At 37.7% G+C, this 24,851-nt stretch overlaps 1 protein-coding gene across 1 annotated transcript; it reads left to right on the top strand.

Annotated features, from left to right (window-relative positions):
* Positions 1-1,998: 1,998 nt before the first annotated feature.
* On the top strand, positions 1,999-23,271 carry mapk13 (mitogen-activated protein kinase 13). The gene is made up of 12 exons (XM_049486225.1): positions 1,999-2,290; positions 7,928-8,057; positions 9,866-9,924; positions 11,000-11,105; positions 12,448-12,477; positions 15,780-15,827; positions 15,991-16,105; positions 19,252-19,323; positions 20,357-20,436; positions 20,757-20,835; positions 21,835-22,008; positions 22,506-23,271. The coding sequence occupies exons 1-12, from the start codon at positions 2,178-2,180 to the stop codon at positions 22,589-22,591; spliced, it is 1,092 nt and encodes a 363-aa protein (XP_049342182.1). The 5' UTR covers positions 1,999-2,177; the 3' UTR covers positions 22,592-23,271.
* Positions 23,272-24,851: the final 1,580 nt, after the last annotated feature.

Genomic DNA, 24,851 nt, shown 5'->3' with positions numbered 1-24,851 from the left:
CTGGTATAAATAAAACAGAGCTGTTACGTGTAAACACCCTGTTTATGTTTTTTATGTCTGTCTTTCTCTACCTGGATCTCTTTCCACAGGAAGTACTGCGTACCAGAGGTGTGAAAAGTAAGTTTCGCAACTTTTTGCATTTGCTTTTTTTAAATAAATTTAATTTCATGTAAACTTCAACTCAGTTTCAAGACTTAAATGTTACATAAAGTAAATAAGTCAATCCTTTCTTTTAGTCCTTTACTTAATTTCTAATGTGTGTCTTAACTTAAAATATTTAAATTTTAGGAATTATATACATATATTATGTATCATAATTCATAAATGGTTTGAGTAATTTCGTATATATTAAGTAGTTGTAACTATGTAATTTAAATGCAGAAATTAAGTAAAGTTTACTTAAAGAAAGGATTTTAGTAACTATATCTTAAACATGGCGGTGCTTTAGTGATGTTACGCATATTAAACCCACATGACTGTCAACGACCAACTGTTGCTGTGCACAACTTAAGGCACTCAGACTCAGACTTTACAGAAACCTGCATAAAACAGATTTTCCAAACTCTACCAGGCTTAAACTCTGTCCTAAAGGGTGTTTTCTCACCAGCACTAAATGGACTCTGGTTTGTTTGTACCCTTAATGCAGTCAGATTGAGCAGGTGTGAACACTAATTGCACTCAGGTGCGGATCAAATCAACCGGCCCCAAGCTTGTGGTGAGAACGTGATCTGGTTTATCAAATATACCCTTTTTATTTGAGCTAAACTGCTGATAAAGCACAGTTTAATCTGATATATTAGCCTGATAGAGCTAATGACCACAGCTAGGAACAAAAGCTGTCTCTGCTGCTATATAATAGACTATCAAAAAGTTTGATTCATCAAGCTCAGGTATCAAAGCAGTTTTTTTATTAGATAATGCAATATATTTGGTAACTTAAAGTAACAGGGTTGCGAGTAACAGGGTTGCAAATCTAGGCTAAGTTGTGGTTTACCGCAGGAACAGATGCTAACTGTAAAATTTAGCTATGTATACAAGATCAAGGACAAACATGGTTATATAAGTATATAAAGTAAATTTAGACTCTACTCATTATTAGTCTTACAACAAGAGTAACAGGGTTGAGTTCACTGAGTGACACACACAACTTGGACAAACATATTTGGAAAAAAAAAATTTAATTGTTAGAGCACTTACTCTTGGTCTTGCCATGTGGGCAGAAAATGTCCTTGTGATGTCACTTCCTTTGTGCCAGTAGACAAATATTTTTAACTCTTTCTCTGCCAGGTAAAATTCCTTATGGTAACAGGGTTGGTCACCCAATGTGTGGGACAAGAGAAAACAGCCATTTTTTTGAGGTGGTCCAAAGGTATTCAGTCTTTTGAATAATATCTAAGGAGCTTATTTTTCCACCATATTTTACAGTTTGTCTGATAACAAGTACATTGTTCACAAACAATAGTCATTTAGATATTTTGGATATGTACATTTGAAATGTAAGTGGTGGGACAGGAAATCCTGGAATGTCCCCTATTTACTTTTTTGCTGCCATGCCAGACAGCTCTGATCAATCAGAGAAGACGATGTGCTTGCGTGGTTTATTGGTGCGCACATTTTTTGGTGCTTTTAGGTTTGTACATGTGTGAAACCAAACCAAAACCTGTTTAAATGCCAAGTGATAGGTTAGTTTCTAGTACTTTCATACCTTAAAAATGGCGGTGCTTTAGTGATGTAACGTTTATAAACACACGTGACTGTCAACGACCAACTGTTGCTGTGTACAACTTTAACCAGATCTCTTTATAAAACAGATTTACCGAACTCTACCAGGCTTAAACTCTGTATTCACGCTACAGACGGCTTCTTTAACGTGCTTCTCGCTCGAGGGCCGGAGATCTCGAGATCTTTCTGACTCACAACCGAAAGTGGCTTCAGTTCAGAACCGGGAGAGAGAGAGAGAGCGCGCGGTGGGCACGGAGTGGGCGGGTGACGTCACTCCCCCCTTGCCGTAGGGCGACTTTAGCAGACGGAGCGAGCGAGCGCGAGACTCCAGCCCGGTTTTCACGTCGTCGTCGTCGCGCGCGCGCACCGCGATAATGCTGGCCGGGAGCCGCGCGAGCTGCAGGGCGGTACGGTAGACGGGCGGGTTGTTTCCCCGCGCGAGCTCGAGTTCACCCATGGAGCCGCAGCCCGGATTCACGCGCGAGGAGATCAACAGCACGGTGTGGGAGGTGCCGGAGAAGTACGTGCGCTTAAAGCAGATTGGGACCGGAGCCTACGGTACCGTGTGGTGAGTTAAATAACCCGGTAAACCCCGTTAAAACCCGTATAAACCCCGCTAAACCCTTTAGCTTCTGCTGCGCGAGCTTCCCCTGCTCTGTTTTTATTTATCTGCCTCGCGAGCGTTCCCTGCTCTGGTGTTCCCCAGCACTGCACGCGCTGTATCTAACGTTAGAGCACTAAACCCCAGATCACCAGGATTACACAACAGCTCACATTTCCAGGAATTGTTGTTGTTATTATTATTACATTCCCTAGACTTTTCACAGCATGTGAAGTATCACAGTTGCATGGGCATTGTGTTGCTTCTAGGGTTGCTTTTTGATTGCACAACATTATTATGCATTATTACTATTAAATGTTTTAGATTATCAATGGTAGGCTTTACAGCATTTATTTAAAGTTTGTTTTTTTAGTTGCATAACTATTAATGCTGTGCACTGGCAAGAACTTGGTGATATGATGTGTATTACAATACAGGGTGTACATGATTAAACATATTGCCACCCTTAATTGTCACATCAGGGTACTACTTTTTTTTGCTGTTTTTAGCAAAAGCAAAAATTCACACTGTTCTCATTTTCCATTATATATCTACTAGAGACAGATTATATCTGTCCAGTATCATTTATTTTACTTTAATCCTGGATATATGGAGATATTTGGAGTGCATTACTATAAGTATTATTAGTATCACGACATTGTGGATCATTGACTTCTGGGACAAATCGGATAAAATTCATCATTCATCATATCGTATGCAATAATAACATTAAATTTTCATTTTGCTGCAGTAGAGTATTCTTGATTCATTATTTTTTATTCAGTGTTTAGTCATATCGCCAAGAGTATCGTTATCGCAAGAATAGCATGAAATATCGTAGTATTAGTTTATCCACTATAAGGCGCATCGTTTTTTTGCGGCGCACTATTAACAAACATCTATTTTCTGGTCTATGTTTATACATGAGGCGCACCGGATTATAGGGCGCATTATAAGTGACAATAGTGAGAAACAAGGGTGCCGCACAGTAATCTACACAGATTTCTGTCTTGAAAACTGTTTATTTGGGTGAGTAAAGTGCTTCTGTTTATTTACAGTAAGCTTAGATTTCCAGATTTCCACTAAGGCTGGGTGCAGCAGCATTTGCCTTTGCGGCTAACTGCTACACAGCGCTACACTGACGGGAATCCTGAGTATTCTGGTCACCCAAGGCACTATCACATAGCGTTTTGTCCTACGTCGCTTGTTTTAACATGGTAAACACGCAGATTACAGTCCAGTATATCCGCCACTTAACAGCGAAAGAGCTAGCGCTACCTTAGCGTACTTAGCGGCAAGTATTAATACTGCTCCAGCCTTGGTGCTGGAGAAACTTCACTGAAAACGTATAAACTTATGAAGCTGTACTTTATCAAAGTGAATTTAATGCTTATTACAATGAGGTGCACTTTAGATTTTTGGGAAAATACAACAAGGCCTTGCTGCATAACAGTTGCATGACTGTTAGAATTGCCCAGCATTTCCATGCATTCCTGTTAAGGCTCCTCTGGTTTGCCTCACAGGCTTGTTTTAATGGATTACATGTAAAGCTGAGAGGCTGAATTAAGGCCTGTGCAGCGTCTTCCCACTAATGGTAGTGTGACACTGTGATAAGCACTTGTTTGGACGTTTCTCCTCAAGGCCATGCTTGCCTGTTTTTGCCCCTTATTCGCTCTTGTTCTCTTCATTGCGAGAACTTCCCCCGCCCTTTTCGCTAACTGTAAGCAGAGCCGGGCTCTTGTGCTTTTGTGCAGCTGACTTCCATGTTCTTATGGTTTGTTTTGTTTGGACATGCAGCCTGCTATCGTATTTCCGCTGGTATAAAGAAGTATTAGCGGCGAGAGGCAGGCTAAAGCTGCTTTACAAGCACTTTTGAAATCTATATTCTTTTTCTTTTTGATTGTGAAGTGCTTGAAAGACTTGGCTTTGTCTGTATTTTGCAGGCACTAATATCTATAAATTACAACCAGCGAAAAGTGAAAATGCATAGAGAGTTGAGGCAGTTTCAGTTCTGCCATTATAAGTAATAGTGTCCAACAGCATATATACAGCATGCATTCAGCTCTGTGACAAAAAGGATCCCAGTGGCTGACGCACATGCACTTCCTGTTCGGTGCTAAAAACCACCGAGAGACAAAACCATCTCAAAAGGAAAAGGGGCTGTGAAAACCATGCTGTTGTTTGCACAGAAAAAAAACGAGCAATGCAATACTTTCTCCCCACGCTTCATCTTGTGCATTAACTTGGCAGATCAAAAGATGGACGATACAGAAAAAATGATATAATATAGCGATACAGGCCAACATACAATGAATCATCATGTATCTGTATCTGTTTAAAGAGTGTTTTTGGTTTTTAGTCAAATGCTCTAACTCATAACACAGATGCTGTGAAGTATTATAGAGAATTGAGAGTCTTGCAATATATATTGAGTATCGCAGAATCAGAGTATTGTGATAAGTATTGTGATACTGCTGCTCTTGCACTCTGTAACTTTGGTGAAACTGCACTAAAAGGAACTCAATCCAGAATTGTATAACACTGCGTAATTTTGCGTAACTCTGCGAGTCACAATAATGTAAAATCCTGTACTCCATGTTACTCTACCCTTGTTACATTACTTAAGTAGAATTAAGTTTGTTATCTATACTTCAATAAATAAAAGTAATTATTTTTCAGCCCACTTTTTACTTTTACTTCTACTTCTTACATTTTCACACAATTATCTGCAATTGTTTACTCCTTACAATAAAGAAAAAAATTAAGCTTGTTTTTATTCCGGCTTCTAAATTTTTAATAAAACATATTAAAATATTTGATGATTAATGCAATTAAATATTATTAGATATTTTTAATCATCTGACAACACTATTTAAAACCTACAATACAAGAAAAATAATAAAACATAATTTGCCAAAATATAAAACAGATTTCATAGGGAAAAACCATAAAACTTAATTAAGTGTTTATTAAATGTGATATTTGAGCAATTTCAGCTGTAGAATATTTACTAGTGTTTTGAGGTGCAACCCAATCTGTATTTAACATGTATCTAACATAGATGCAGTATTAAAAATCTAAGTAAGGAAATTTGAAGTGGCTTAATTTTTTATAGTGAAAAATAGTTTTTTAAAATTGTTAAAAAAAATCTTAATAACAGCTGATCACAATATACCATGTACAGTATAATGCATGCATATGATATTTTGTGTACTAAATCATATCATCTACCCACAGGCATATATATATATATATATATACTGAATGTATATATAATGTATGTACCAAACAGTAGGTTGGAGAACCATGAGATTTCTACAGCAGGTCCATTCAGATGTGGCCTGAATCTACAACCACATGCACCCATTACAGCTGAGGTGTCAGACAAATTTCCCATGAATCTTGTTGTTTCTTGCTCTGCCGCTTTGGTAGCAGTCAGCCCACAAACTCCTACACTCTCACCACCCTTCAGGCAGACACGATTTGACATTTACTCAATGCATCGCTTTAAATAAACAGTGCCAAGCTCTGAAAATACTCCTGGATGTCCTCATAGTACTGCAAGCCTTTACCTGTGGTACGGCCCCCGATCTGGCTGCGGGTCTCACGGTCTTATTCCAGGTTCTCTCTACATGATTTTAGCCCAGTTTTTCAGTCGTAGTTTTTTGTTGATCTGCGACAAAAATTCAGGTTGAATTGGTTGAAATTGGGGATCTCTCGACGCTCGCACAGTCACATCGCAGGTCCCAGACGCCTGGCAAACATTTGGTAAGCTAGATATCTGACCCAGTCGCTGACTGGGAGTCAGAGCAGCAGCTACATACAGCCAATTGAATTATGGAGAAGAGAGAGAGAGAGAACCATGGGTCCAAAACTCGTCTTCTGCTTTACAAAAGCTGTTAATGGAGAGTCTGACCACTTTCTGTTCCCATCTTATGTCATGAAATAACTGTTAAACTCTATAGGGAGCCTGAGAGTGAGTCCTCTATGAATTAGGCGAATGGAGCTAAAAGCTAAACTTGTTCTGAGTATTTCTTTAATATTAGAAAGTAGAATAAAGTATTTTACCTTTACCTTTATTATTAAAATAAGTAAAGAAAGCGTGTCTGTATGTTTCAGTTTATCTACAGAAAACACTGTTTCTGTTTTACACTGTAAAGCACTAGCATTACTGCTACTGTGAGCTGATTGGTTGGCGAATTGTTACCGGAGATACAGGTAGAGCATGTTTAAAATGCGTATAACTGGAGTTTAAAACTATAAAAAATTATGTCGTTAGATACAGTTCTGTGTTGAGTACATAAGTATATATTTCAGTATAAAACTAATCAGACATTTATAAATTCTGATTTTGCTCACTTGCTTCATATGAACCCATTCATGTTGCACTCACTTCAAGTGCGTATTCTCCTCTAAAACAAGAACTTTGCTGCAAGTTTCTTTAAACAGTTTCAAGCCTACAATTTTTCTTCTTATATAAAAATAATATAAATATTGACAAATTTTAACTGTTAATTTTGCTTTATTAAAATGTTGTTCTACTGAAGATTTAGAGAGATTTGAATGTTTAAAGTAAAATAGGCTATTAGAGCTTATTACATGTTTATTATTTCAAAAATCCCGGCCTAATATATGTCTGTAATTGAATATATGTCTCTAATTAAATATATGTCTGTAATTCTGGTGGTTCTTCATATGCAGTGTTTTTTTTGTACATATTAATGTTTAATTACACCGTAATGATACGTCAAAAGAGTGTTATAAATAGAGTGTCTGTTATTTTAGTTTGAGGGCTTTTATATTAACTCAGTATTAGGGGTGGGCGATATGGCTCTAAAATAATATCACGATATTTCAGGGTATTTTTGCGATAACGATATACTTGGCGTTATAGGATAACAAAAATAATTCATTCATTTCAGAAATATAGTATAATAGTATAACAGAATAATCATAATGTGGCAAAATAAATAATATAGCATAAAATAATATAATGCAGCAAATAATATTGCAGGATATTTAGTGCATGCATATAAACTGCAAACTAAAACAATTATACAATAAATACACCTAAAGCTTCACAGTAAATAATAGAATACTTTTAAGACAGAACAGCCCTATTATCACAATATGGATTTTTAATATCATGATATTTCTGTGTCACGATATATTGTATACAATATAATATTGCCCACTCCTACTCAGTATAACTTACTGTGTCATCTTGTAAATATTGATAGAAGTTGTTTATAATGCTTATTATACTCAGTGAGCTACTTTAATATTTGAAATCTTTATTAATGATATGCATATGTTATAAAGTTTTGTTACTTATGTTAACCAACTGAATAATCTATCCTTATTATAGGGAACTAAAACGTGCCACAGTACAGCGAGTAAGAGTTCTCCCTGGTTAATCATCTGTCCAGCAGAAGGAAGTCTATAAATGTCATTATTTCGTCCCTGTTTCGTGGCTTCCTCTGTTTAAAAGCCTGTTCTAAAAACTGCTGCGGTGTCCTGATGGTACGGCCGTGCCCTGGTCTGCGGTCGCCTTTCTCACCACCGCCTCGCCTCAAGCTCTAAACGCTCTCCTCTTTGTCTCAGCTCAACCATCAATGAGAAGACCAAAGAGAAAGTGGCCATCAAGAAGCTGCACAGGCCCTTCCAGTCGGAGATCTTTGCGAAGAGGGCGTACCGGGAGCTGCGGCTGCTCAAACACATGAAGCACGAGAATGTGAGTCCCCGGTTCCCGCTGTCTTCTCCTGTCTTCCCTTAATTGGAAATGTGTTCGGGTTATAGAGCGAGGAGAACGTCGGCGAGGTCCCGCTGTGCCACCAGGTGCTTTAATAAAAGGTTTACAGGACTCACACTGCTGTCACTACTGCCCTTCAGTACCAGTTTATGATGAAAGAAAAACTCTATTTAGAATCTCCACTCAGAAACAAGCAAGCAAGAAGCTGAAAAATAAAGATATTTTAGACTAGGAATGGCAATCCTATAGGGGTGTGACGAGACACTAATATCACAAGGCGAGACGAGACACGATATTGCGTTCACGAGAACGAGACAAGATTTAAAAATAAAATTTTAAAGAAAACATCAAAAATGAAAAATGGCTGAAAACTAGAGTATTATTTGACAAAATCAAATAACACAAACTTAACAAGCTGGTTTCTCTCACATTGATTCTATAAGAAATAGAAATAAGAATAATTATTTTTCTATAGGTCTAATATGGTGCAAACAATAAGTGCAAACCACAACCAGTCATATTAAGCCTAGGGTTTGTTTTTTTTTCTCCTAAATCTCTTGTAATTTAACTATGTATAACCATAACCAGTCATATTAAGACTATGCTTTGAGTGAAACAGAGACAGAACATGTTTTTAAATACAGTACAGAGCTAAGGGATTAGTACAGCTGCCTATGAAACAGTCACATGTAGGATTTACTTACAGTATTTATATATGGTTTGTATCTTGTTGGTCACTCTGTTACCGTTTATTGTTTCCACTGGAGCCAAAATGCAGCCAGACTTACTTAAAAGTAGCAGAAGGATGCAAAGAACTTGCAGTTGGCGCCTTAACCCTAAGAAAAAACTTAAGGGTTAAAGCAGGTGTGTCCAAACTACGGCCCGCGGGTCATTTGCAGCCCGTTTCCTTTTTTGGAGCGGCCCGCGAGGTATTTTAGAAATAGAATGAAAGTTGGCCCGCTGTTAAGCAGGTTTTTATAATGTGAGATTCAAAGTTTGAACGCTAGGTGTCAGAATCGGGCCAAAGAGTCTAAAAGCGGAGAGAGTGCGCATTTCTAGCGCAAAAAAACAGCCAAAGAGTCTAAAAGTGGAGAGGGTGCGCATTTCTAGTGCAAAAAAACGGCCAAAGAGTCTAAAAGTGGAGAGGGTGCGTCTTTCTAGCGCAAAAAAAAAAACGGGCCAAAGAGTCTAAAAGCGGAGAGAGTGCGCAGTTTTAGCACAGAAAAACGGGCCAAAGAGTCTAAAAGCGGAGAGAGTGCGCAGTTTTAGCACAGAAAAACGGGCCAAAGAGTCTAAAAGCGGAGAGAGTGCGCAGTTTTAGCACAGAAAAACGGACCAAAGAGTCTAAAAGTTGCCGTAATTAAGGAGTTTAATATTAAGATTAAATATTGAAAAATCGTAGTTTACACAACACTGTAAAAGATAAAGATAGTAAGTCAAGTAAAATTGTGTGTGGTATATTTCATTATTTGTTGTATTATAGAGTCTGTGGCCCGTGACAAATATATTTCTCCTTCTGGCCCCCAACAAAAAAAGTTTGGACGCCCCTGGTTTAAAGAGATGACCTAACAAATTTTGTGTTCCGATAATTAGTGCGACAAGGGTGCCCAACTTTCTGCACCTGCCAAATGTAGTTTAAAGAATTATTGCACATTTACAAAGAAAAATCATGAAAATGATCATCAGGGGTGCCCAAACTTCTTCATACCACTGTATCAGATGTGATTCACCAGTAAAGCCTGTGATTATCTTCTGCATAAAGCCCTCATTCTCTGCACTGTCTGATTCAGGTGATCGGACTGCTGGACGTGTTCACTCCCGCCACCCGCCTGGAAACCTTTCAGGACTTGTGAGTATAATTATCCTGCATTCAGGCTGCAGCCAGTCAGCTTTAAAAATAACAGGATCCAGTTCTTCTAATAAAAAAAAAAAAACAAGAAAAAGGAAAAGAACATGAAGCCAGAAACAAACAGTGTTCAGCAAAGAACAAAAAACCAGAACAGGAATGGAAACACATGAAAATGAGGGTTTGCTGTTCCACTTTATAAAGAAGAAGAAGTTTCTACTCAGAAACTTCACAATAAAACAAGTTTTTATTAATATTCTGACTCTAAGCAGTGGTTTCTTGTTTGAGAAGTATTCCGTTAATGTTTTATACATTTAAAACATCAGTAATCTGATGTAGGAGTGAGTGATATGGTCCTAAAATAATTATTTTAGGTTATTTTTACAATAAAGCACTGGAAAATACTGTGTTAATTTCAAGAATATAACTTTCAGTCTATTTTGCAAGCAACAGTACCATATGTTTCACAGTATAAGGCACACCAGATTATAAGGTGCATTATGCAACACTAGTAAGGAACAGGGCTATCGCCATATTTTCCTTCTAATTCAGCTGGTCTTGCCGCTGGGTGGTGTTGGGGGATCAGGGATCAGATTTCCACTAAGGCTGGGTGCAGCAGCATTAGTGGCTAAACGCTAGCTGTGGTTAGCTGTGTGTTAGCAGCTAACAGTTCGTCCCATGTAGAAGCCCTGCACTGTTAAAATAGCAATCCGCCAAAGTCAGAGCACACCTGGCTCTTAAAGAGAATGGAAAAGGGGAATCTGATTAGTTTATTTCATGTTACGCCCAAAACACACCCATGATTTAGACTAAGACTATTAGTACATGCATTACGCGCATTTTGATTTGGGCAAGGTGTACTTTTCCCGTCGTTACGACAGCAAAGACACACTAATGCCCTAAATCAAGCTGCACGATGTGCGGTCGATGGCTTGCCAATAGATCGCTAAAATAGGGTTTAAAGTCGTATAAATAGAATTATGAGATGAAATAATGTCCTTTTTTTGAAAAACTCTGATTTTGATCCATATGACTCCAAATTTACCAGCACACAAACTTCACTGAATTTTTATTGCAGCTACCTGGTGATGCCGTACATGTACACGGACCTGTCCAAGGTTCGAGGTCTGCTCTCAGAGGACCGGGTTCAGTTCCTGGTCTATCAGATGCTCTGTGGACTGAAGGTAATCAATCTCACAAAAGTTTAGTTTAGTTTCATTTAGTTGATTTAGAGCAGGGGTGTTCAAACTTTTTTTGTTGGGGGCCAGAAGGAGAAATATATTTGAAGTCACGGGCCACAGACTCTGTAATAAAACAAAAAATGAAATATACCACTTTAAATAAAACATTTTTCCTGGTTATTTCATTTACACACCATTTTACTTGACTTACTATCTTTATCTTTGACAGTGTTGAGTAAACTAAGATTTTTCTAATTGATGTTTTATTTCATGATGTCTCTTAATATTAAACTTCTTAATTACGGCAACTTTTAGACTCTTTGGCCCGTTTTTCTGCGCTACAACTGAACACTCTCTCCGCTTTTAGACTCTTTGGACGGTTTTCTGACACCTAGCGTTCAAACTTTGAATCTCACATTATAAAAACCTGCTTAACAGCGGGCCAACTTTCATTCTATTTCTAAAATACCTCGCGGGTTTGGACACCCCTGATCTAGAACAATGACTAGACTCTTAAAGGCTAAACACCTCGTAAAGGACCTTCCTGAAGATTTCACATTATTTTACTTACTAAAACTTCTTTATGTTTCCATATTGTTGGAAAAGCGCCAGTTTCAAGATCCAATTGTCATGTGAGTCTGGTGTTTGTTATGAATTCAGCACCCCTGCTTGAAAAAGCACCCTCTCTCGGAAGCACATGCACACACTATGTCACTGACATTAGTTTATTTTAACCAAATGAACTTAAATACGTCTCATTTCACTAATCAATAACCTGAGAGGTGGTGCTTTTCCTGGCGGGGGTTCTGAATTTGGCACAACACCGGCTTTTCACATCCTATATAGTTGTGTTAATCTTCAGGAGTGAAGTGAGCACTGTAGATAATGGAGTGCAAGGAGTGTTCTTTCCAGTCTGGCCTTATAAAGTTTACAAATTTTGTCCAATTTTTGGATATTTTGGGGTCTTGAGCCATTTGCATACATTTTTCATCACATATGATGTATGTTACAGACTCCGAACACAGTGTGCGTTGCCAAATAAAAGTATTTTAAGCTGTATTGCTTGTATTTGTGGGAAGAAATGTTTTTTAACCATCGATAATCTCAGTTTAAGCTGTATTCATGTGTTTGGTAATTTCATATTAGCTGGTGCTCAGCCTTTAAATACTACATATTAACTCAGTACATCTTTACACATTTATAGTAGAAGCATAAATAGTTTTAAACGAAGCTTCCAGCCTCTACAGTAATCAGATCAGGCCGAGATCCGGCTGTTAGATGATCATAGTTGGAATGAGTAATTTCTGGAGACTGTAACTCATGTCTTTTTAATATCTCTCCACAGTACATTCACAGCGCTGGCATCATTCACAGGGTGAGTGTTTGGCAGTGAATAAACGGCATCTGTCAGCTATCACGATTTCAACACATGGCTGATTTAAAGACACACAGCAAGTTCTGACTTTTTCCTCTCAGGAAACAGAGAAGAGATTCATGAAAGCTTTCCTAAGATAAAAAACCTTGCTAATCATTTAAAGATACTTTAAAAAACTAAGATGTTTAATATAATTAACTCAAAACCCAATTTTCTTATGTATTTTTGTCATTTATTTATTTATTTATTATTACAATTGTTAATCCTAAATTTTCTCCCTTCCAATGCTTCTGACACTATGGGCTCTATCGAACACACTGCACAATGCACATTACAATGCTCATTGCTATCTTGCAACACCCCGCCAACAGTCTTTTCTTCTTTTCATGCCTTGCATCTCGTGTTGTTTAAATAGCAAATAAGCTTACGAATATATATCTACACCGATGAGCATAGTAGTCTGGAAATTAGATGTTTTCAAGTACATTTTTGGGCACTGACAACAGTCTACCGTTAGGCGTTCATTGCTATCTTGGCAATGCAGGCACTGCACACAAACACAAAGGCACACAGCAGTGTACAAAACCAACTTTTACATCAAGAGTAAACAGAATACAAAATAAAACAACATTGCTGCTCCCTTAAATTAAGTGTAAACGAGCAAGTCAACTGTTAAAATTGCATTTATTTGCAGAAAATTAGAAATGGCTGAAATAACCAAAAAAAAAAAGCTATTTAAAAAAGAAACAAGTTTATATTAATAAAGTTGTAAGAGTTCACAAATGAATATTTAGTGGAATAACCCTGATGGTTTTTAATCACAGTTCTTTTAATTCATGCATCGTGGCATCATGTTCTCCTCCACCAGTCTTACACACTGCTTTTGGATAACTTTATGCTGCTTTACTCCTGGTGCAAAAATTCAAGCAGTTCAGTTTGGTGGTTTGATGGTTTGTGATCATCCATCTTCCTCTTGATTAAATTCCAGAGGTTTTTATTTTTGGTGAAATCAAAGAAACTTTGATTCTCATCATTTTTAAGTGGTCTCTTATTTTTTCTTCCCAGTATTTTCCAGAGTGCCGCTGTGTCTCTTGTCTGGCCAAGCAGCTCAGAAATCCAAGTGGCTTCTAAGGCATTGCACTGACAGAGTTTAGTGTTGGATTACAGGTTATGTAATCGTCCCAAGAAAGATGTTCCAGAACAATAAGACACAGACAGGTCTTTCAAGTCGGCTTTCGAGTTTCCTGGCTCGTTTCCTCTCGTTGTTAGATTAACAGTGCAACTAAAATATGTCTGAAAATTAATCCGCTAATTGTTTTATTTAACGTTAATTATAAGAAAAGTAAAGTCTAGAAAGTTAAAGGCAGTAGATGCATTACAAGGCCCAGTAGATGCACCAGGTCTTAACCGTGCTATTACACCTCAGGCATGGCATTTAAGGTAAGGCAGTAGGCGGTTTCCTGTAAGGTGTGACACAGACTTTGCAAGTTCAGAACTGTTCTCTACTGCCCTGCTAAACTCAGCAAGCTGTGTAAAAACCTGGATCTGCAAAGGAAGCACAGCAAGGAGTTTCACAACATGGTACAAAATGTGCGAATGTACTTTTTTAGTATGTATATTTTAATGCGATGCATGGTGCTACGTACATACTGTTATTTAGAGCTTAGACCAGGCCCAAAGTATCCAACTCGACCCAAATCAGATTTTGAAATTTAAGCCCGAGCTGTTTGAATGAGCAAAATCTGTTCAGAATGATGGTAAAATAACATTGCAACACTGAAGAAGCATAGACCTATTATTTAAAGCTCCACTAGGTAGGATTAAGAGATTTTGTGCTCGTGGGCTCCCCCTACAGTTGCAGAGTGTGATAATAAATGTTTCAGGCGGATTCGTTTCTCTTTCTCGTTTTCTAGCTTTCACAGACATATTCGGTCTCTTTCCAGCTTCTGCCAGAGTGTCTGTGTGTTAGTTTGTAAAGAATGAACCAGTAGTCCTTGTAGAACTGTTAGAACTAAAGGTCGGAAAGCAGGTCGCAGTTCTCGCGAGCGTTGGTCGCAGCCAACACGGAAAACTTAGAGTCTGGTTTGAGCTCAGAGGAGCTCCGGCACAGACACCTCAATGCAGCGCTGCAGTGAGTTTCAAGCTGTAATTTTACTTCTTTAAAAAGATAAAAAAAATCAAGGAAATCCTACCCAGTGCTGCTTTAATACAATTGTTTAATAAGAACAGAGATAATTCGCTAAAATAGGACCCCAGATCATTTAACTGGAGCAAAAACCACTCCGGTTTCATGCATTATAAAGAAATATAATTCACCATGTAATGATGGATGGTTGATCTGATACCCCACCCACCCATAGTGAATCATAAGCACTTATTGGACAGTATGTGCCAGGTACAGGAATGTGTTTTGACATGTTGGGAACCGCTGAGCAGAAACACAAGAGCACAGACTCTACTGGCACAGTTACAAAGTGCAGCATTTTATAACGCCGGTGTCCTAGATTGTTCCTGTTGTAGCTATTTGTAGTACACTCCGAGCTAAAACGTTTCACAGCAAAAGACTAATAACATCAACAATATTACAGCCCTTTCTGCTCGGACTGCCCAGATCTGATGTTTGGCATATCTATAGTGTATCCACATTGATTTTTGATAGTCTGGACAAGCAGAAACCATATAAAAATCTGAAAATCTGTGCAGTTAAGATCCAAGACACCTCCTAGTGCAGTCACAAAGACCATCAGAAACGTAAAGATGAAACTGGCACTCATCAGGAGTGCCTTGGGAAAAAAAGACCAAGAGTTTTCTCTGTTGCACAGGATAAGTTCATCAGAATTACCAGCATCAGAAACCGCAAGTTAACACCACAAAACACTATTAAAAGTACTTTCCTACTTGCTGTGTGCACTTGAGACCACTTAAAAATTACGATTTTCTTAGATTTTAAGCAGTGTGTAAGACTGGTGGAGGAGAATATGATGCCAAGATGCATGAAAAAAAAAACTGTGATTAAAACCAGGGTTATTCCACCAAATATTGATTGAACTAAACTCTTAAAACTTGGCTATGAATATTTAAGGGTCTGAAAGCTCTGCATAATTTTTGTTATTTCAGCCATTTCTCACTTTTTTGCAAATAAATGCTCTAAATGACAATATTTTTATTTGGAATTTGGGAGAAATGTTGTCTGTAGTTTATAGAATAAAACAATGTTCATTTTACTCAAAAATAAACGTATAAATAGCAAAATCAGAGAAACTGATTGTGTTGTGAACTGATTTTTATTTTTATTTTTTCAGGATCTTAAGCCCGGGAACCTGGCTGTAAATCAGGACTGTGAGCTGAAGGTTGGTTGATTGAGATCTGGTTGGTCTATAAGAGAATGGGATGGTGTGATGGGTGGATGGGTGTTGGGTTGTCCATGTTGGTGGAGGAGCTGGAGATGCTGACATGGTTGAACATGTTGGGGATGTGGGAGGTGTTGATGGTGTTTTGTTGCGGTGGATACAGATCCTGGACTTCGGCCTGGCGCGGCATGCAGATGCAGAGATGACGGGTTACGTTGTGACGAGGTGGTACAGAGCGCCGGAGGTCATTCTGAACTGGATGCACTACACCCAGACAGGCAAGAGAAACACCACACCTTTATTTACAGTGTACCTGTAGGGCTGGCTTAATCACAAAACCTATAATTTACCAGTCAGGGACTGACTGAGATTACACTGGACTGCATTTGAGGATACAGCACAGCTGTTAACTGAAAGCCATTCTAAAATACTTTATGTACTAAATAATTCAAAATGATTTTCTGCGTTTCAACCAGGCAGCACATTTTAAAATTAAGAAAAAACAATGAAATTAACATTAAAGCTCAGCCTTAAAATGATAATACCATATTTTTTGCACTATAAGGTGCCCTTAAAATGCTTTAATTTTAATAATTGCAACTTATTAATTAATTTTAACAGTCAGATTGTAAGAAACAGTAAAGCCACTCCACTGAAGGAGTTTTAGTTTAGTTCTCCAGAACTGAGGCTGAAGCAGTATTAGCATTAGCCGCGAACCGCAGCTAAGCACTAGATCTTTCGCTGTTCGGAGGTGAGTATTATTGGCCTGTAGCCGGCTGCTAACAATGGCTAGCACTGCTGAAGCAGCATTAGCAATAGCCACCTACCGCACCCGTGTTCCTTGTTCCTTACTAGTGTCACATAATGCGCCTTATGCATCAAAATAGACCAGATAATAGACGTTAATTCTTAGTGCGCCTTATAGTGCGAAAAATATGGTAATATTTCTTATTGCCATTATTTATGGTGCAATATACCTTTCAAACTAAATTATTTATAGTGACAGGTCTATTTGGTGCAGAAATATTGATGGACAAATAAAACAGACTTTTATAGTTTTAGTTATAGTGACAGGGTTACTGTTGTTACATAAACCCACACAAACTAAGGTACATAATAGTTAAACAAATAAACAGTAGTTGTGGTCAAAGATGTCCAGAAATGTGTTTCTACAAAGGATTTGTTCTTATATTTAAAAAATACGAAAATACTTACAGTTTTTGCAAATCAAAAAAATAAAATAAAAATCAAATGGTCTTCTATTAGTCTTTAGTGCAGCTAAAATGTCATGACATTTGACTGGCTCTGTGTGTCTATATAACATAGAGAATCTCAGTATTAATAAATGTCGAGGTTGGGAAGATTGTTATGAACATTTATAGAGAAAAGCAGGACGTTTCAGACAGATGATCTTCATCAGCTGCCAGCCGAGTGTATCGGGGGATCCAGATGATAATCAGATTTCATGCTGTTTTAAGCACAACATTTATTCTTTACTCCACCGGGCTTTAAAATTATGAGCATGTAAATGAGCTGCTTATTTACTTTGGTAAAGTCATAGCTGCCATAGCAACACTTAGAAACACTAACAGGGATTAGGCCAAATTTACTGCTTCTGAAGTGTCTGTGGACACTGAGAAAAGGGAACAGGCCTAGATAGGACCCATGTGAGATTATTGTATTTTTCGGACTATTATGCACATCTTAAATACTTTAATTTTCCCAAAAATCGGCAATGTGCCTTATAATCCGATGCGCCTTATGGATGAATTCTACCAGGCAGGTATTAAGGAGCAGTAAAGCCGCCCTGCTGAAGTACAGAGTTATACAGGGGTTTCATTTAAGTTTCTCCAGCACTAAGGCTAGGTGCAGCAGCATTAGCAATAGCCGCTAACGGCAGTACTAGCTCTATCACCGTTCAGAGGCGAGTATATCAGACTGTAGTCTGCGGGTTTACCGTATTAAAACAAGCTACGTGGGATAAACCGCTAGCTGATAGTGCCCTGGGTTACCGGAACACTCAGGGTTCCTCAGTTTAATGCTATCGGATGGCATTTTCACCCCGCTAGTGCTGCGTTCAGTGGCTAATGCTAATACTGCTGCACCCAGCCTTAGTGCTGGAGAAACTTCACTGAAAACTCACCCTTAGACAAAATTTTGGAAGTCTAAGCTTACTGTAAATAAACGGAAGTGCTTTACTCACCCAAATAAACAGTTTTCAGGAGAGAAATCTGTGTAGATTAACATCCAGCACTCGTTTACCTTTGAGAATTACAGTTTTGTTTACTCAACCCACTCGGAAAACCTGCCCACTTGAAACCCACCTAGCCCACATTTCCCACATGTGAGATCCTTATAAGAATGTGGCTGCGAATAAATCTTTGAAAAAATGATTTTTTTGCTTTTCTGATGGATGGATGGTTGGAGGGATTGGAAAATAGATACAGATAGACAGACAGACAGATGCTACACTTATCATAAATCACTGAAGCGCTAAATATTAATATAAAACAATAAACCTGAGGTATAGTATTTAGAAACTGCACATATAAGAAGTTTATGGGATTTTTGTTAATATACATTTCCATACACATCTATACCCTGGTTCATAATTTAATCCTGTTTTTTATTTTTATTTTTTCCAATGACTTTCTGCTTTCTTATCAATGTGGGTCATCTTGTATGTGATCTTCTCATAAATAAATCCAGAACTGGAATAACTTGCATTTTGACAGAAAAGGTAATAAATGACGGGCAGTCCGTGTGGTCTCTGCCCTTTACTCAGTGTTGAACATCATCCAATGAAAACAAGACTGGACTGGTAAAAAACAACAAAAACAATCTTATTTGCTGCTTGATTTTAAACCCAATCATACTCCATCCAGCCCTGAAAAAAAAAACCTTCTGAACAGACTGAAGTGGTCTGTAAGCGTCTGCGTCCTCTGCTCTGTTATTGTGTTATCTTGTCTTGTGTTTGGACACCCCGATGCTTCAAATGTGCTCAACGAAGCAATCAATCTTGGTTCTGAAGTGCAGAATTGATTGCGCCTCTTGCTGCAGACACAATCCCAGACGAGAAGTGTGAGATTTTGATTGATGTTTCGGGGGCTGTGCAATAAAACTTGTTTTATTGGTTCAATTGCTCCCTCTCCTACAGCTTCATCACTGATAAAGGACTTCTGGAGATGTGAAATATATTGCAGTTCTGTTGCCGAAGCTTTTTCCAGCCTTTGTTTTCTTCACTGATGTACTTTTCATTTGCTGTGTATAATAATAAATAATACACTGATCAATTATTACATTATATGACTACATTATAAGTGCTCCTGTATGGTCAGTGGAGCTAAAAATAATGTTATATTCAATGCGTGAATAATAATGTATAATAATAACAGTATTTTCTCTTCTGTTTTCTCCTCTTCAGTGGATATCTGGTCAGTTGGGTGCATAATGGGAGAAATGTTCAATGGCAAGACACTCTTCAAGGGAAAAGACTGTATCCTTTATTATTTATGTGATGTTTAGTCAATGGTTAAATTTATTTATGTTGGGTTGGTCTCTGAGCATGCTGAGGTATTGAGATATTACACACAGTCTTATTCCTAATCTTTTTAACTAAGATATTATATATGGTCATAATTTTAATCTAAGATATATAGTCATAGTCAAGTGTTCAGAATTTCCTGTTGAAGAAAGTCTTAAATTCCAGAGTTTAAGGATTTTCAAAAGTTTCATGGTAAGCCTTTAAAGCATCTTAAAACAATTGAGTTGGAGTTTTGCATTAAGTTTCAAGTTGAGTTGGTGTTTTAAGTTGAGTTTGGAATTGAGTTTTAGTTAAATTGTAGTTGAGTTGTGATTGAGGTTGGAGTTGATCTGGAATTTTGAGTTGAATTTGGAATTGAGTTTTGGTCGAGGTCGGAGTTAAATTGGCGTTCAGCTGCGGTCAAGGTCAGAGTGGAGTTTGGGGTTGAGTTTAGAGTTGAGCTGTGGTCGAGGTCGAAGTTGAGTTGGAATTTTGAGTTGAGTTTGAAGTTGAGTTGTGGTAGAGGTCAGAATTGAGATGGAGTTTTGAGTTGAGTTTAGAGTTGAGTTGTGGTCGAGGTTGGAGGTGAGTTTGGAGTTGAGATCTGTTCGAGGTCTGAGTTGAGCTGGAGTTTGGAGTTGAGTTTGAGGTAGAGTTGTGGTAGAGGTCGGAATTGAGATGGAGTTTTGAGTTGAGTTTAGAGTTGAGTTGTGGATGAGGTCGGTGCTGATTTGAGTTGTGGTTGAGGTTGGAGATGAGTTGGAGTTTGGAGTTGAGTTCTGTTCGAGGTCTGAGTTGAGCTGGAGTTTGGAGTTGAGTTTGGAGTTGAGTTGTGGTCAAGGTCAGAGTTGAGTTGAGTTTGGAGATGGATTTGGTGTCCTGGGTTGGAGTGTTGAGTTTGGAGTTGGAGTTGACTGGAGCTGTGAAATTAAAAATGAAATAATAGACCATTTATTGGTTATAAGATTGGTTTCACCGATAATTCTCTTTAACGGATGAAATTCAGACATGGATCAGCTTACTCAAATAATGAAGGTAACCGGCACACCTGGCCCAGAATTCATTGAGAAGCTTGAAAGCCAAGAGGTAGGAAAACTTTACTGTAGAATACAATCAATACCTGACCTAAATACAGAGTTAATATTGATAAATGTTATAGTTTGCACAGGCATTAAAGTTAAACCTGAACTTTGTACCTAAAATAAAGTTACTGTAGAATTGAGTTTGTTTGTTCTGTATATGAAGCTGACCTTGGATGTAGCCTGACTGAGGCATTAGAATAATTGTGCTCTTTCGAGACGGCTGACTTTGTTGTAAATTGGTTTGGGTTTCCTCTGCAGACTGTAAATGAGATCGGTGTTAATGACCTGTCTTTGCCTGTGCTTTAATCACTGTTGTGATAACAGGCGAAGACCTACGTGAGGACGCTTCCTCATTATCCTCGCAAAGATTTCTCCACGCTGTTTCCCCGGGCCAGCGAGGAAGGTAAGGGCAAGTGGTCGTCTCTGATTGAAGTTTGTCAGTAACTCATTATGATATAATTGCATATTGAATCAAGACAGTATTTGTAATCTTTCCAGAAGAACGAGATGAATTAGAGCTTGTTTAGAGGTTTTCTGTTGCAGTTTTTTCCAAAAGTAAACTACAAATCCATGTAGTCAATGTAGAACAGTGGTTATTAAACTTAATTTATTTTATCACAAAATTAAGCCAATACCTAATCACCTAACAGACGTACGTGATGACTAATACGGGCAGGACTAATATGGGAAGAGTGCCATCTACTCACCCAAAGAGAGCTTGACCAGTTGTGCTCTCTTGGACTCAGGAGATTGCTGGTTCGAATCCCGGTTATGTAGCGTGCTATCAGCTACTGGAGCCCTGAGAGAGCACAACTGGTCTTGCTCTCTCCGGGTGGGTACAGTACAGTAGATGGCGCTCTTTCCCCTCATCACTACTAGAGTGATGTGGATCAGCACAAGGCTGCGTCTGTGAGCTGATGTATCAGAACCGAGTCACTGCACTTTTCTTCCGTGCGTTAGCGCTGTGATGCTACTCGGCCTATAGAGTGGGTTTGGTAAAATGGCTGTGTAAATTGGGGAGAAAATCGGATAGAAATTTTACATAAAATCATGAAAAAAAAGCTGTAATAAAGCAGCTTTTAACTTTGTTGTTGAGTTTGTCTGTTTAAGGTTATCTTCTTGAAACTAAAATCGTAAATAAGGTTAACTTAATAACTGTTTTGATTGAAAATGAATAGATTTTTTTTTTTTTGTATAGTTCTGTAAATTAATGCATGCTAATGTAAGATTTGCTAGTTTACCAGATTCAATTGTTGGCATCATTTACAAATAAAACAAATAAAATATTTTATCAACTAATTTGATTTAGCTTAATGAATTATATTTTAGATTTTATTAAAAATTGTGAACTATGTTTCATATATACGTTTTCTGAATCTGAATTAATCTGATGTTTATTCAGCGGTGGACCTGCTGGAGAAGATGCTGGTTTTAGATGCAGGAGCTCGCCTCACTGCTGATGGAGCGCTGGCCCATAGTTATTTCAACGGCCTGAGGGATCCAGAGGACTGCCCGGAGCCTAAACCATATGATGACAGTTATGACAATGCTACACTGCCCCTAGAGGAGTGGAGACGTAAGAAAACAGACACAAACACAAAACTACAGCCAATAATACTACGGATATGAACAATACTGTATTACACATCCACACAGATGCGTACATTGGATTCTGCTAATGCCAGGTTTACACTAGATGATTTTAGCTCAGTTTGCCTGTCGAGTAGTGTGTCAGTCAGGGACGGATTTGTGAATTTTGGCATGCTAGATATCCGACCCAGTCAGCAACTGGGAGGCAGAAGCAGCAGCTACATACTGCCAATGAAATTACGGAAAAAGAAATCTCCACCACTTTCCCAAATAATAAAAGAATTAAAGAATATTCCTGTGTTAGAATGGCCCAATCAAAGTCCTAAAAGACCTAAATTCCATTGAGATTCTGTGGCAAGACATGAAAACTGCTGTTTACAGACATTCTCCATCTAACCTGGCTGAGTTTGAGCTAATTTGCAAAGAAGAATGGGCAAAAATCTCATTCAATGACAGGCTTAATTTATGCTCTTGTTTTTTCAGGACTATCATTTAAAGAAGTGAAGAGTTTTGTCCCGTTCCCGAGACGAGACTCGAAGAGGAGAAACACGCTGACGATGACTCAGTGAAGCTCTGCCTGCGGCTGATTTTACACTATTTTAAAGACACGTTTAAAGCAGAAGAACAGTGTGGAAGCTGTTTACACACTCAGCTGTTACAAACTGAAATATTTTCATGACAATCTACGAGAATCGGTGATGAATGTTTGAGTTCTGTGGACCTGATAAGTGGACTTAAGGATGTACTGCTGTTACAGTGGTGGCTGGCTTTCGTTTGTTGCCAATTTGCCTTTAAGTGCTGTGTTGGAACAGTTGTTTAAAAAGTAGTTAAGATGTTTTCTTTGACATTGTGGCTTCTCGTGCTCAGAAGAAAAGTGTTATCACGTTGGAGGTTGTAAATAAATACAGATTCTTGCTGATGCTTAAGACCTTAAGAGCTGTACAGTTTTTCACTATGCCCATCTGTCAAAATATCATTTGTCAGAATTTAGCGAATTAAAGTTAGTCTATTAAGAAAATCTTTGTTTGTTTTCTTATTCGAATTGCCAAAAGCACTATAAAACAAATCCAGATTATATTTTTAATTATTAGTATAAGAAAAGGTCCTGAAGCAGAGCAGTTTTAAGAGACACACCTGCACAACTTTTTCACCTTTACTGTTGAAAAAAAAAATAGATTTTGGCTCTTGTTCTTTACACTTTCAAAAAGTTTCTCATGACAAATGAACCAATAAAAATGCTCCAAAATGACTTACAATACAATTGTTTTAATTTGACTTCCATTACATTGTTTTTTTGTTGTTGTTTTTTTGTAAATGTCTCCTGTAAAATTACAATTTATTAGATATGTACATATATACGTTTTGAAAATATACCAGAACTTTAATTTTGTTTATTTATTTTCTTTTATTTTTGACGTTAATTCTTCTATGGCATGGGAAGGGAAAATATGTATTTTTTTGAAATCTGTCACTGTGGATATATCACATATAAATTTCCTAATTTGACTTTTGACATCTATTCCTTTGAATCAGATGTTTTAGAGCAAGGAAGCACACAAAACATAAGAAAGTGATTTACCTGCATAACATTGCCCATAAATGAAAAAAGGCCTAGGTCATCATTCTGAGATAGTAGGTCAGCTAAAAACATATTAAAACAACAACTTAGCATTTCAGAATTATGACGTAGAATTCTAAAAGTAATGAGATACTATCTCAACATAACGACTTAGACTCTTAAAGTAATGATTAAGTATCCAAAAAAAATATATCTAAAATAAATAACTCAGTATTTCAAAATAACGACTTGGTATCATAAAAAAAGAGTTAGGTACGAAAAGGGGTGGTAACCAAAAATTCGCTTTATTGCCTGAAGGCAATACTCTGCCACAGAGGGTTAAGTCTTGTTAAGTCAAGTAAATAACCTGAAATAGTACAAAACCCAGAAAACTTGAATGATACAACAATTAGGACATTTTAAAAAATTTAATTTCCAAAGGAATAATAACTAAAAAAAAACACTTTTCTTTAGAGGAATTACAGATGAAGCAAAAGAGCGGTGAGTACTGTTTCCTACACCTTTACAGACATGCTTATTACACTGCTTAAAAATCTACAACCAACCCAGCAAACCATCAGTAAATCAGAAGCTTAAAGGGAGTAACCCCAGAAATGTTAATTGCAGGTGGGGCAGGACGCCTGCCAGACATAACCTGTGAGAAAATCAGTTCAAATGCAAATTTACAAACTGATTACACAAACCAGTCTCTCGCTGGAGGAGAGGAGCATTACAGCTGATACAGCAGTGTGAAATGTGAGACCTGTTATTCTAAAGGCAGACTTACCTTTCTGTTTAAATGGTGATCTTTAATACAGTGTGTACAGCTGTGATTACATGCTTTACATTTCTCTGCAAGTTATTATTTCTACACATATAGGTAAATCTCAAAAAACTTAGAATATCTTTGGGAAGTTACTGTATTTCAGTAATTCAGTTCAACATGTGAAACTTATATAGATGTATTAACACAGAAAGTGATCTATTTTAATTGTTTATTTCTGTTACTGTTGATGATTATGGCTTACAGCCAATAATAACCATTTGTAAATCAAGGGAGCAGAGTCTGAAGGACACACAGTCCAAGCTGCTTGAGGTCTAGTGTGAAGTTTCCACCAATCAGTGATGGTTTGGAGAGACATGTCTGCTATCTGCTGGTGTTGATCCACTGTGTTTTATGAAGTTTTAAAATAACGACTTTGTATCCTAAATAATGAAATAACATATCAAAATAACGACTAAGTATCTTAGAATAATGATAGCATTTCAAA

Source organism: Astyanax mexicanus, chromosome 12 (assembly GCF_023375975.1).
Source record: "Astyanax mexicanus isolate ESR-SI-001 chromosome 12, AstMex3_surface, whole genome shotgun sequence".
Classification (NCBI taxonomy): domain Eukaryota; kingdom Metazoa; phylum Chordata; class Actinopteri; order Characiformes; family Acestrorhamphidae; genus Astyanax; species Astyanax mexicanus.
This window is presented reverse-complemented; position numbering and strand designations above follow the sequence as displayed.

Bases quoted from the DNA above. Each gene is read 5' to 3' on its own strand.
- mapk13 (XM_049486225.1), top strand. From the start codon at position 2,178: ATGGAGCCGCAGCCCGGATTCACGCGCGAGGAGATCAACAGCACGGTG. The intron at 11,106-12,447 runs GTAATCAATCTC...ATCTCTCCACAG, and splicing joins AGATGCTCTGTGGACTGAAG to TACATTCACAGCGCTGGCAT. The intron at 20,437-20,756 runs GTAGGAAAACTT...TTGTGATAACAG, and splicing joins AGAAGCTTGAAAGCCAAGAG to GCGAAGACCTACGTGAGGAC.